This window comes from Carcharhinus amblyrhynchos, chromosome 6, assembly GCF_965287045.1.
Source record: "Carcharhinus amblyrhynchos chromosome 6, sCarAmb.v2.hapA, whole genome shotgun sequence".
In the NCBI taxonomy this organism is placed as follows: domain Eukaryota; kingdom Metazoa; phylum Chordata; class Chondrichthyes; order Carcharhiniformes; family Carcharhinidae; genus Carcharhinus; species Carcharhinus amblyrhynchos.
Window position 1 is genome coordinate 95,834,234 of NC_137329.1, and position 13,815 is coordinate 95,848,048.

The window sequence follows — 13,815 nt, forward strand, 5'->3', positions numbered from 1 at the left end:
TGTTCTTAAATCAGGGGCAATGAAGAGATCAACACAGATGGCAGTGAGGTGGAGCTGGGTGTTGTCAGTGTACGTGTAGAGTCTGCTGTTTTCAGATGATGTTACCAAGTGGAAAGCATATAGATGAAAAAAGCAGGAGACCAAAGTGGATTCTTATGGTAATGCCAGTGTGGATGCAGGACAAGAAGCCATCGTGAGTCCTGCTCAGACAATGATAAAACTGATACAAATAGAACAAGTCAAGGACATTTCTACCCAACTGGAGAGAGGAGAGGCCTTGACGGAAAATGATGTGGTCAACCATGTTAAAGGCTACAGATTGGTTGAGAAAGACAAGGGGGTATTGATTGCCATTGTTAGTCATCAGGGATGGTATTTGTGACTTTGAGAAGGGTCATTTCAATGACCCCCTCCCCTCCCCCCCCCCCCGCCGCTCCCTTGCCCCTCCCCCCCGCCGCTCCCTTGCCCCTCCCCCTTGCCCCGCTCCCTTGCCCCGCTCCCTTGCCCCTCCCCCCCGCCGCTCCCTTGCCCCTCCCCCCCGCCGCTCCCTTGCCCTTGCCCCTCCCCCTTGCCCCGCTCCCTTGCCCCTCCCCCTTGCCCCGCAAGCAAATTGTGCTCCTCCCCAATTTACACAGCATGTCTCTCAGTATTCAGCTGAGTCATTGCATGTGTTTGGATCCAGTGGTTACACAACTCTTTAACGTGACAGAAGTCACGAGCTCTGCTAATTGTCCCTTGTGTGATTTATGTGACTAATTGCGCATTTGGCACTCGGGCCCTTAACTCCTGAGGTTCTGGCTGGCAACGGATCCTCACTGTGGCCGTCTGCACAGACCTGACTCTTTTTGGAGACGGTAAATACCTTGCAAACTTTGAACTTGCTCTTTGCTGACAAGTACACGGAAACTTGTTACAGTCACGTACTGTTCTGTATACAGGTTTTTTTTAACGGAAGAGATCCCTTGAGTTGATGTTCACCTCTCTGATTGTTAATCAAGTGATTTGTGCAAGGGAGGGGACATTTCTCTGGGTATTTCCAATTGGTTAATAGCCTGAGTTTGGGGTCACTCAAAAGCGTTGAGATGTTTTTTAAAAACTGATAAGGATGTATTTTTCTCACTGCGAAGGTAATTGCTGAGTTGTCAAAATTTCACCTGACGAAGGGACTAACCCCCAAAGCTTGTGAGTCTATTATCAAATAAATCGGTTGGACTAAAACCTGGTGTTAGACTTTTTACTGTGTTTACGCCAGTCGAACGCCGGCATACCCACATCATATCAAAATTTAACAGCCTCGTCCTTCCTTCGTAAGTTAGGCGCTCTTCAGTTCCGGGTGTTAAATTTAGATTCCAAGATCAATTTCCATATCGTGCCCTCAAAGTAACACTGGTCAGTTGCGGAGATCGCACTTACTGTAAGTTCTCCGGGAGTTTTCGCAGTGATGCTTTCTGTCTCTTTTTAGTTAGCTGCTTGTAATAACAAAGTCGTCCTGTTTTCTGTTAGAACTTTGTTTTTAAAACCTCTTTTGTTTTATGGTTTTATCGTAAAAGTCGTACGTGTTTTTAAAGTTTGCTTATACTGTATTGAAACTTCATTAGCAGTCAATTGTTTGTAATTTTGAAGGGAGTAAGGTACAACTCCGCTGTGAAGGGTTTCAGGTAATGTAATCGTTGCTCACCTTTTTTCAATTACTACTTTACATCAATATTCTGTACACAGCAGTTTAATAGGCTGATTCACAAGGGGGCTTGATGAGCCCAGATGTCAAATCTGTTTTTGTCACTTATTTTGTATAAATTAATGAAATCTTGTCTAATGTTTTTGCTGGAGTGAAAGCTTACTGTCCTCTTGTCTGAAAGCAAGGTACATTTGTTTTGAGTGTTTGATTGCATGGAAGATGTAAACTGGTCAAATGATCAGAGTTCCTTGAGTGTTATGCCTGATCTTACTGGCCTTCCCAAACTTGGGAGCTTAGTGAAATGGGAGTCCCAAATGGGTGGAGAAAAAGCATGGAAATGAAAGTGGAACAAAAGAGCAGCTAGCCAGAACTGGAAAAACCTGATACTACCAGGGATTTGAGACATACGAAGCATTGTCAGCAGGTGGTTACAGGCCTAGTACCCAATTGTAAATCCTACATACGTAGGTCAAATATCCTTTATCCAAAACCAATTGCATTTTGGATTTCAGATCATTTAAATTTTTGGATACTGCACATAAACTTGCATTACAGCAGTGTGGGAGAGTAAACAGAATAAGATGTGTTACTGAGTAATACAGGATGTAGAACGTAGAACATTACAGCGCAGAACAGGCCCTTCGGCCCATGATGTTGTGCTGACCAATTAAAAAAGCAATGACCCTCTAACCTAAACCAATCCCTTTCCATCCATAAACCTATCCATGGATCTCTTAAACACCCCCAAACTAGGTGCATCTACAACTGCAGCAGGCAGGGCATTCCAATCCTTCACCACCCTCTGGGTAAAGAACCTACCTCTGACATCCTCTGCCTCGCTAAATATATTTAAGTCATGGGTAGATAGGTTTGTGACAGACAAGGGAATTAAGGGTTATGGGGAGAAAGCGGGAAAGTGGAACTGATCCACTTCAGATCAGCCATGATCTTATTGAATGGCGGGGCAGCCTCCCCCACTTCAACAGGCAGAGAATTCCAGAGATTCACCACCCTTTTTGAGTGAAGAAGTTCCTCCTCAACTCTGTTCTAAACTGTCTGCCCCCCCCCCCCCCCCCCCCAAATCTTGAGGCTGTGCCCTCTAGTCCTGCTGTCCTTTGAGTGGGAAGAATCTCTCTCTCTACCCTATCTATCCCCTTCATTATCTTTATCTTATATGTCTCTATAAGATTCCCCCCTCATCCTCCTGAACTCCGATGAGTACAGACCCAGTCTATTTAGTCTCTCTTCATAGTCCAACCCCCTCATCTCCAGTATCAGCCTAGTCATAGCGCAAGCGCAGCGACCAAAACTGCACACAGTACTCCAGCTGCGGCCTCACCAGTGCCCTGTACAGTTGCAGCAAGACCTCCTGCTTTCATATTCTATTCCCCTCGCTATAAAGGCCAGCATTCCATTTGCCTTTGTGATCACATCCACTATCACCTCTGCCATTTCATTACTATAAATGAGACAGTTGGAACACTTCAGGGGCAGTGCTTCTTGTAAGATTTCCTCATTGCTACTAACTTGCAGTAAAGCAGCTTGAACCAAAGACTGGTTGGGAGTGATTCTTCCACCATGGCTGCTTATTGTGAATAATGCAGAGGAACAAACTAAAGGGTGGTTTTTGAATGTGTTTAGATTTTGGATTTATGGATTAAAAGATACTGGACCTGTAGGCAAACTTTATGTAACTTATGGGTGTTTAAGACCATTCTAAAAGGCACATTTGAAGCCACCTGTGATGCATTTATAGTTCTTAAACTGCTAGGTTTATAGTGAGAAGTCAGAATCACTCAGGCCATTTGGACTTGAAGCTACAGGCAGTAACTGATGTGTTGTCACAAGTTAAATAGTTGTTACTCCCAATGTGTTTCTATCTCTGTACATGATAACCACTGAATTTCTTTCCTATCAAGGATAATGTATTTAATCATCCAAAATATCTTCTAGGTAAAATATGGGTCCATCTGATACAGAAGAGAAGGATTCCATGATGGACTCCAGTTCCACAGATGACAACAGCTTTGAGTTTAGAATATTGATGGCCTATGCAAAAAGGACTTTGCCAATAGATATAGCACCTAAAGCTGGAAAAGAGAAACCAGACCAGGCTGTAGCTGAAGGGAGCAGTGAGGGTACAGCACACAATGTTGGTTCAAACAAACAGGCAGAAGTTGAACTAAGGCAAACAGACAAAGCTGAATCTGCTGGAGGAGAGAAAAGTCATGCTCGGAAATCCAAAGGCAAGAAGAAACCTATATGGAAAAGAATTCCATGTCTACGAGGAGAATCGGAAAAATCCAATACTCCTGAAGGAATGGGTGAAGAGGATGGGTTTTTAAAATCTTCACACAAAGTTGGTGGCCCAGAAGCAGAATGTGGTAAGCATTTTGATGCATGATAGTAAGTAATTCCTTTTCCAAGGGGGAGAGAGGCAGGCAAGCATAATCCTTTGAACCCAAATTGAGCATATAGAACATCAGTGTGAACAGAGCATCATCTAGGGTTGCTGGATGAATAGGAGTGGGATCACTGTTATTTTCCCCACCCCTTAGTCAAGGATAGCACACCCTTCCCTCTGCCTGCTGATGTTGGCTAACTCCACACATTTCACAAATATAACATAATATTTTTGATATATATGGCTTAGTTATTGGGATGATGTGCATCAACTTTGGTAAATTTTTAAGGCAGTCTTCAACTAGTTTTAATTATGGCAGCTCCAAAGCTACTCATATCTTGGCTAGAATCATAGAATCCCTCCGCTGCACAGGAGGCCATTCAGCCCATTGTGTCTACACCAACCACAATCCCACCAGAACCTGGCATGGAGTCATTCCTGTGCCTCTTGCGGAGAAGGTTGTCGGGTTTTGGCTCTGCACGGTCAGGATGTAGGGGTGGTCCTGTCTGCTTATGCCAATGACGTGCTCCTCATGTTCACGGACTCGGCTAACCTGCAGAGAATGCCAGGCAGCGTCCTCCGCCAGGATCAACTGGGCCAAGTGCTCCGGACTTTTGGTCGGTCCTTGGGAGACAGACCTCCTTCTGGAGGAGCTCAGGCCTTTCACCTGGAGCAGGACTGAAATTTTGTTGATGCCTTCCATGCTCATTGGGCACCGCAGGGGTGCATTATTGAGTCTAATAATCACATTTTTAATTTGCTTTTTTTTTAAAGTTTCCTTTGTACTTTGATTTTGTTTTGGGCTGTTCTCCTTCCTTTTGGGGAGCTGCCCCTCTTACTTTGTCGTAATTTAATTTGAGTTTTTATTTGGTCTGTCCTTAAGAGGCCCACCCAGAACCTATTCCCATTACCCTGCTAATCCTCCTGACGCTAGGGTTAATTTAGCATGATCAATCAACCTAACCCCCACACCTTTGGACTGTGGGAGGAAACCAGGGTACCCATGCAGACATGAGAATGTGCATGTGCAAACTCCTCATAGACAGGAACCCAAGAATCTGAGTTCAGTGAGGCAGCAGTGCTAATCACTGTGCCACTATCCTGCCCATGAGGAAATTGGGCACATCACTCTTTGAGCCTCAAACAGATTGAAAGTGTATTAACAAGATAAAACCAAGGGAGTAATACTCTATATTCAACCATGCTGCACATCAATCAGGAGCATTTGATGTGGATATTGTGTGTTCAGAGCAGGAAAGATGCTTTCTTTCCCATGTAGACTCCCTTGTCATGACCAGTCCAACTATGAAGCAAAAGAGTGACAGAAATTTTGTCCATACTGAATTAGTTAACCTCAGCCAGGAGCAGTATATTTGCCTAAACATTCCTGAGTTATGAGGGAAAACTAGTCAAGGCGCTCTCCAGAATCCTATGCTGATAGGATATGACTATCTCAATGGGGGCTTGTTAAGAACCCCCAGGTTGGACCTGGATGTTTCCCACAGTGAAGTAGCTTCATAACCACCCTAACTGCTCCTACTGAATAGTCACCACTTAACTATCCTTGAAGGTTATGAGTGGCCACATGAGGTGAGGAAGGGAGGCAATATACTTGTTACAGGATTTGATAAAACACTAGCAAAAAAAAAAGGTGGTGTGTTATGGATCTTCCAGGTCAGATGCACAAGAATTGCAATCTACCACCATCTTTAGTGACAATTCACTCGTTACTTCCTCTTGCTGAAATGTTTGTCTTAGGACTTGAATCAACAGTTCAGTGTTCTTTCCTTTCCTGTGTGTATATACAGGACAGCTTGTGCCTTGAAAGCTGGCTGGGTTTTATGATATAAAACTATTAGTCTGAAAAGACTGTTCATTAACTGTCAATGTAATATTTTTAATTTTGGGATGTTTTCAAGAAAGAAATCAAGACACTGAAAAAAGCAACATGCTTTTGAAGTGTTTTGTCTTGCACCCGTCAGGACAATTTGCAAGAGTACCAGTAATAAAGAGAGAACAACAGTTTATACTGCAGGAGAAGTGAGTGCTGATTTGCTAGAGATGTTGCTATTGGGAATGCAGCAGGAAACAGTAAGCTGCCAAGCTTTTTGTTCAAATTCAAACCAGGCTGGTCAAGGTAGTGCCATGGAGGATGAAATAGGGCTGATTTGGTTGGCCTTGTGGATTAGCAGAGCGTGAATTACAGAAGGAGACATTTTTAGTATCTCTGTATTTAGCTAATATCACAACTGCACAAAATGCTATAAGCTACACACATTTGCACATGGCCCCTAATCTTTGTAGACAAAAGCAGCATGTCCACCCAAAGAAAGATAAATTTCAGTGTCTATCTTTTGAATCCAAAAAAAGTTCTGCAATTTACCAGTGACAGAACAGGAACTGCATTTCAATATAATTCTCTATGAAGTGTTCTGAAAGACGTGATGCAACACTGAAAAATCAACAGTTTAGAATTCTTAACTAGTAAAACCAATTTGAAGGCATCTGACTTGCAACTTTTAATTTGTAACTCCTCTTTCAGAGCCTTCTGTTAATGAGGTTGCTGAAATGTTGCAGAAAATTATAAACTCAAAGGGGCAGAAGGCTACCTCCGAGATGATGATGATTCGTTCTTACAGCTTGGAAGCTGATGCTGCTGGTAAGTAGTAGGCAAGAGTAAGATCTTCCAAAAGTTTTGGGTGGAATTTTCTCTGCAGAGTGGTACAGCTGGAAAAGTAGCATGGAGTGCTGGTCCCAAGGACACCTTTCTCCACCACACAAAGAATTGGAGGGAAAAAAACACAACTAAGGAGCAGAACCTGCCCCCACCAGTGACTCCATTCTTTAAAAAAAAAAGCTTTCTCTGTGGATATGCCTGGGCAGAACCCTCCTCTCCTGCTAAGGGCTGTACTCTCCAGTGGGTTCTGCTTGCCAGATGCAGTGTAAGCAACCTGTCCTGATTCATGGCATGTTGATGTGAATGGGAATGTAACGGGGGATTCCTGTTGCACCATTGAAGGGAAGGAGACGGGGACATTCAGAACGGGAAATCCCACTGGTGTTTCCTGTTAGGAAACAAGATCAGAAAATTTCCCCGCTGTTGTTTTTCACTGAAGCAAATGAATTTATTTTACAGAAGATGAACAGAGAGCCTTGGACCAGATTATTGCACTCTTGACCACTCAAGGAGACAATATAGAAGAAGAAGTAATTCAATTTAAATTCTTATGTTAATGTCCACGATTAGACGACAAATTTATTTTCTCTTGCCCCCTGCTTGCATAAATGATTTCCTTTCTTTCATCTGTTGAACTAGATTAAAAAGGACTCCAACTTTACCAGACTACTTGGTGAAAAACCATCACTTACAATTTTTAAACAAGTTATGGATTCTGTTCTCGAAGTAGCCTCACCTACAAAAATGAATTCTGACAAGGAGAGTGAAACAGAGAAGTTGAAGATTGCTTTTGTCGTACACGCAACCACTAGATTTGCAGCAGTTAGTAATCACCCAATGGCTCAAATTATGGGTTTTGGTGCAAAGTACCTGCAGGAAAATTGCACCACCTGGGTTACACAGAAAGGAGGCTGGGTAAGTTGTGCAACAAATCTCATCCTGTTTTCCTTGATGCATAAGTACCAAGTCAGTCTACAGTTTATTAACTAGCTAGTATAACCCCTTTTTATTGTTAATGAATCACCATTTAAAAATCACATTGTCTCTGATCACCTTTTGTCATTTTTGGAAACCTGAGATTTTCTCATTCTACTGTACAAATTTCTCCCAGGACCACCTTTCACCCCACTTCTTCAATCTGCAATTAGCCCTGCATCCAAACTAATTAGACAATTTACCACCACCACCATGTTATCAGTAACTGCACTCTGGGGTGCTCAATCTACTTGAATCTTTCCACCCAGACCTGGCTCTTCAGTCACTTCCTCCATACTCTATATATTTCAGCTAATAGCCATATTCTACATCTATTTCAAGTTGGTCCCTTGTGAATTAGTTTGTAATTTTTTTAATAAAGGTAATTTCCAAATACCAGTGTTATTTCCATTCCCCACCCCTTAGAATCTACAGAGATGGCTTACTTTGTTGATTCTTAATTATACAATTTTTAATGTAGCATAGTGACATCATCAACAGTTTTCCTTGGCATTTTGTAAGATTACATGTTGTATAAAACCTCAATCCACTTTCTGTTGCTAATATTGAGCAAGGATTAATGGAGAGTGCAAAAAATTTGGGTTAAAAAACACAGTCCCACATTTTAATGTTAATTTGTAGTGCAATTTGTTAGCCCACCACACTGCTCTATTTTCCACAAACCAGACTTGCAATTAGCACGTGTGGATACTCAGCTGGAGTATCAGACTCAACTCTGAATTGATACTCGCAGAGATTACTCACTCGACTAAAGTACAAGATTGCATGGATACCAGTTGCTATGTACTCTGACGTAGAGAGTGCTAGAGCAGGAGTGTGGAAATCAACAACATATTTATAGGCTTCAAGTGTACTGTTTAAATTGCTTCTGCAGAAGCCATCCTGTGTTATTAGATAATTACCACCCCCCCCCCCCCTCCCCCAATCCTTTCAAAGGCAATGGATAGAAATTTCTGGCATTTGAATCTAGCACAAACTGCACACAGTACTCCAAGTGTGGTTTTGCCAATGCCCTATGCAACCTCTTAAAACATCCCCAATCTCTTCTCCATGAAGGTCAATGTACCATTTGCCTTTGTCTGCTGTACCTGCATCAGCACTCATTGCAAAGAATATAAATATAATATTGCTAACCCCCATGCCAGGACAGTTGTAGAAGTTGACCATGCAAAGAGCAGGAACAATGGCTTGGAACTATGTAAATCTGCAGAGTTTATGGTTCTTTTCAATAATCCCTTCCTTTACCATTTTTGCATGGCAAAATCTCACTTAATGAAAATTAAATTCACTGCTGTTAATGGTTCTGGATGTTCAAATATGGAAGGTAGTGTAATTAATGAACAAAATATGCACATTCACTTTTCTATTTAAAAATGTCATTGCCTTTGGGTTTTTCCTCCTGGCATCTCTAGACTACCTTTCTCCAGGCATAGCATCATCTACAGAATGTGTATCATGCCACAGAACTGACCCATCAATTCAACTCCTTTTCTCCCCTTTTATTCTCTTTCAGCTGTTTTTTTTTTGTATTGGATCCTAATTAACCATTCTATTTCCACCCCTCCCTTTCCAGGCAAAGTTATTGGAGGAGGAACACATCGACTGATTGCAAGATGTCACATTGTATAAATTTCCAAAAATGAAGTTGCCTTGCACTGCATCAGACTTGTTTCCCAAGTTGGCCCACGTTGTGATAATGATCATGGACCTCTGAACCAAATCATCTATGGGACTGTGACAGTGGGAAAACTAACTGGAATTTCACCTGAAACACTTATTCCACCAACAATTCTAAAGAACATGTTCTATGAAAATGCTGCATATAATTTTTGGGAAGGGGGAAGTGCATTAAATGGTGTGAGGTGCAGTTTCAGAAGTCCTGTGCCAGGAACTTTGGGCTGCATTATGTTGGTGACAGGGAGGCAGTGATGCATTTTGAATGTGAGAAGTTAGTTGTGTTAGATGGAGATATTTGTCTTTCACGTGCATGGAACTTTAACGGTACTCTGAATTAAATGTGAGACTTGGGGACATGATCAAATGTAGGAGAATACAGGCAAGACCGTGTTCCAAACAGAAGCTCACCCATTGTAGAATTATCTCAGTTGGAGTGGAAACTTGGCTGAAAGGGAAGAGGTGGCCATTGCAATCACACAGCTGAAGGACAGCCTCCAGATTTATTTGTTTCTCAATGGAGTAAATGCTGCCAGGTGGATCAAGAAAGCATGGGACCCACCAAAGGATGTCTCATGTAAGAGCATCAGCCAGTAAAAGAGATGAAAACAGACATGGGACTCCAAGCTTCCTGGATCTCTGAATAGAAGAAGAGTGGAGCAGATGAAAGGAGGACTGGGTGCCACTGACACTAATGCCACAACAGAAATTAGGAAAGCTGTTCAGGGTTCATAAAGTTGGCCCCCTCAAAAGGTCTTGTAGTGATCCAGGAATTTCTTTCATTCTGCAGTGAGGTCTGGGAATGATTTAAAAATGGTGCTATCACTTGAAGCCAGAATTGCTAGCTGCTTGCCCATTTCCATCATTTGGTTGGCTGGGCCCTCTACCAATTGCATATGACTGGCAGCATTACCCACTTCCAGATCTGTCACCCCAACCTGTACCATAGAAATTAAATTCTGCCCATTTACTTGTGTAAAGTCATCTTAATATCAGGGTACACAAAACACATGGGCCTGAGTAAAGAAGCCATTACAGCTTGCTGACCTAGCTGAAGCAAGTTCATTGCGTGACTGATCATGGAGAAAAGAGCTCCCTAGTGTAAATTTTTATTTCTCCTGTGGGTCCCTGATAATGAGCAAGTTCTTACAATCTGTTATGGAAATGGGGCAGTAATTGAAATCCAACTGTTAAAATCATGGACCCCTCTCTTGCCATATGCCTGACCACCATCTCAGCTGAGTTCTAATTCCCCACACAGTTTGAAAATGAAGGACAACCCATTGGAAGATGTCCCTTCATGCTCCAATTATCTTAATTTATTTGCCAAAATTTTTGAACACCAAAGTTTGCAAAATGTTGTATTTCATCTCCCTTTAAATAAAGCTCTTGTGATCATTTTGTTACTTGTACCTGTCTTCTTTCCAATGTAGAACCTTTTTGTTTGTGGGAAATGGGTGCTGCTGGCAGGCCAGCATTTATTGTCCATCCCTTGTTCAGAGGGCAGTTGAGAGCCAACAATACTGTTGTGACTCTGGAGTCGCATATAGGCCAGACCAGGTAAGGACAGCAGATTTCCATCCCTGAAGAACATTAGTGAACCAGATGGGTTTTTCTGACAATTGTTTCATGGTCATCAGTAGATTCTTTGATTCCAGTTTTTTTTTAAATGAATTCAAATTCCACCATCAACTGTGGTGGGATTTGAACCCTGGTTCCCAGAACATTAACTGAATTTCAGGATTAATAGTCTAGCTATAATATAGCCAATATTTGGAACACTTGTTTTCTGCATATATCTAATTATCCCCACCATGGAGACTGGGGACTGTGTTAGAGTGGGATTGGTGAGGGACATGGATGGTGGAGGTATTAGTTGTAACAGAATGGGATATCTTTGTTACCTAATTTAATTGTCTGGGGAGGTTGTAGAATGTAAATGCAGACACAAAACCAAAGAAATCCGAAATGGTGCCAATTATTGCCCATCTAAAAGATGAATTAATGAAATATCAACTCAATTATAAATCTTGAGTTTGTAATTAAGGACCACACACCAGTGGTAAATTTTAGAAGCTGTAAAACAAAAATCATTTGGATTAGATGTAATTTTACTTAATCTGAGTATCTCTAGCCTCTTTTGCATTGCTTGCTTCATTTCATGACCATGAATTCTACTTTCTAGAAACTAAACTCTGGAATTCTTTCCCTAAAACCTTTTTCCAAGATGCTCATTAAAAGCATCTCGAACTATGCATTTGGTCATCTAATATCCTCTTTTTAAAATAACAGCATATGGAATTTTTCCATCTGAGATTTACTAAAACTATTGATTTACATGCTATTTTGATATGTAAAAGGTAAACACATTATCTGTACACATGCTGAGTATGTAGTTTTTCTTTCTTCCCCCCACCCCCCCTTTTCTTTCTCCTTCCTTCTTCTTGGGAGAGAGGCAGTGACCAGACTGCAGGAAAGATAAGTTTAGGCTACAAGTGGGCTCTGAACTGAATATTGTTAACTTAAACCATCCAGCTACTGTCTTGGAAGAAATCCCAAATTTTAGATAGTTATTCTGAGGAACTTAAATGTCACCTCTGGATGATGTATTTTGCAAGAACCAACGTTAAATGTCACATTTGATTTTTATTGTCTCATATATATTGGTATACCGTGAAAAGTATTTTCTTGCAATACAGACAAAGCATACCATTCATAGAGTGCACAGAGTGTAGTGCTGCAGTCATAGTTAAGACATAGAGGAAAGATCAACTTAATGCAAGGTAGGTCTAGTCAAAAATCTGACAGCAGGAATGAAGCTGTTCTTGAGTTGGTTGGTATATATCCTCAGACTTTTTCCAGGTGGAAGAGTATGTCTGGGGTGTGTGGGGTCACCTCAAGTTAAGGCGCTAAATTGGAGAAAGGCAAATTATAACAATATTAGGCAGGAACTGGAAAATGTAGATTGGGAGCAGATATTTGAGGGTAAATCAATATCTGACATCTGGGAGGCTTTCAAGTGTAAATTGATAGGGATTCAGGACTGGCACATTGCTGTAAGAATGAAGGATAAGTATGGCAAGTTTTGGGAATCTTGGATAATGAGATATTGTGAGCCTATCAAGGAGAAAAACAAAGCATTCCTCAAAGCCAGGAGGCTGGAACACACATGCTTCAAATATGGAATATAAGGACAGTAGAAAAAGAAGTTGAGTAAGGAGGGCTAAAAGGGTCACAAAGTCATTGGCCAGCAGGATTAAGGAAAATGCCAAAGCTTTTTATACATAAAGCAAGAGGGTTGGCCCACACAAGTAAACTAGGCATGGAGCCAGAGGAAATAGCAAGGTATTAAATAAACACTTTCTTCAGTATTCACAAAAAAGAATGACTTGGATGATGAGCCTGGGAAAGGGTGTGTAGATTGAGTTGTATTGAGATCAAAAAGGAGGTGATATTGGGGTTCTTGAGAAACATCAGTAGACGAGTCCCCAGGGCCTGATAGGATATACCTCAGAATACTGAGAGAAGCAAGGGAGGAAATTGCTGAGGCCTTGAGCAAAATCTTTGTATTCTTGTTGGCTACAGGGGAGTTCCCAGAGGATTGGAGAATAGCCAATTCCTTTGTTTAAGAAGGGTAGCAAGAATAATCCAGATAATTAAGGCCAGTGAGCCTTACATCTGTGGTAGGGAAATTATTGGAGAGGATTTTTCAAGACAGGATTTACTCCCACTTGGAAATAAGGACGTATTAGCAAGAGGCAACATGGTTTTGTGAAGGGGAGGTCGTGTCTCATAACTTGATCGAGAAAGTGACAAAGGTGATTTGAGAATAGGACAGTGAATGTTGTCTATGTGGATTCAGTAAAGCCTTTGACAAAGTCCCTCATGCCCAACTGGTGCAGAAGGCGAAGTTGCACGGGATCAGAGGTGAGCTGGCAAGGTGGATACCAAACTGGCTTGGATATAGAAGACAGAGGGTAGCAGTGGAAGGGTGCATTTCTGAATGGAGGGCTGTGACAAGTGGTGTTTAGCTGGAAAATACTGCCTGTGGTCTCACCAAAAACCTGCCTGGACACCTGATTAATCAGATGCTGCCAAATGACAGTTAATTGTCTCCTTCTTCTTTTGTCATTGTCTCCTTCTTTTGTCATTGTCTCCCTTTCCAGCTGTGGCCAGTTGTCAGATTGCTCATTGACAAGAGCTGCCATTTTCCCAAATGTCTTTGCTTCTTGTCTTTCACATAGTACTGCAAGGTAGGGATGTTCAGATGATCACATTTGAATTGACAGGCTATATGAATGCAATTAAAATCAGATAATTATAAATAGAAATTTAAGTATCTATATACTCATGGATAAAAATTTTGTAAACTAACCATTGGTGATA

General features: G+C 41.6%; 1 protein-coding gene across 3 annotated transcripts; it reads left to right on the forward strand.

Annotated features, from left to right (window-relative positions):
• Window positions 1-606: 606 nt before the first annotated feature.
• Window positions 607-10,832, forward strand: LOC145344138 (apoptosis facilitator Bcl-2-like protein 14). Of its 3 annotated transcripts, none has more exons than XM_080191012.1 (6): window positions 607-854; window positions 3,632-4,062; window positions 6,625-6,741; window positions 7,219-7,289; window positions 7,399-7,674; window positions 9,329-10,832. In XM_080191012.1, the coding sequence occupies exons 2-6, from the start codon at window positions 3,639-3,641 to the stop codon at window positions 9,359-9,361; spliced, it is 921 nt and encodes a 306-aa protein (XP_080047138.1). In that variant the 5' UTR covers window positions 607-854; window positions 3,632-3,638; the 3' UTR covers window positions 9,362-10,832. The 3 variants fall into 3 exon arrangements, with proteins under 3 accessions (XP_080047138.1, XP_080047139.1, XP_080047140.1); XM_080191013.1 differs by lacking the exon at window positions 607-854 and adding an exon at window positions 1,373-1,414; XM_080191014.1 differs by lacking the exon at window positions 607-854 and adding an exon at window positions 1,460-1,658.
• The last annotated feature ends 2,983 nt before the right edge of the window (window positions 10,833-13,815 follow it).

What these genes read in the sequence shown, in the direction of transcription:
- LOC145344138 (XM_080191012.1), top strand. Translation starts at nt 3,639, where the DNA reads ATGGGTCCATCTGATACAGAAGAGAAGGATTCCATGATGGACTCCAGT. An exon ending in TGGCCCAGAAGCAGAATGTG is followed by an intron (nt 4,063 to 6,624) that starts GTAAGCATTTTG and finishes CTCCTCTTTCAG; the next exon opens with AGCCTTCTGTTAATGAGGTT. An exon ending in TTACACAGAAAGGAGGCTGG is followed by an intron (nt 7,675 to 9,328) that starts GTAAGTTGTGCA and finishes CTCCCTTTCCAG; the next exon opens with GCAAAGTTATTGGAGGAGGA.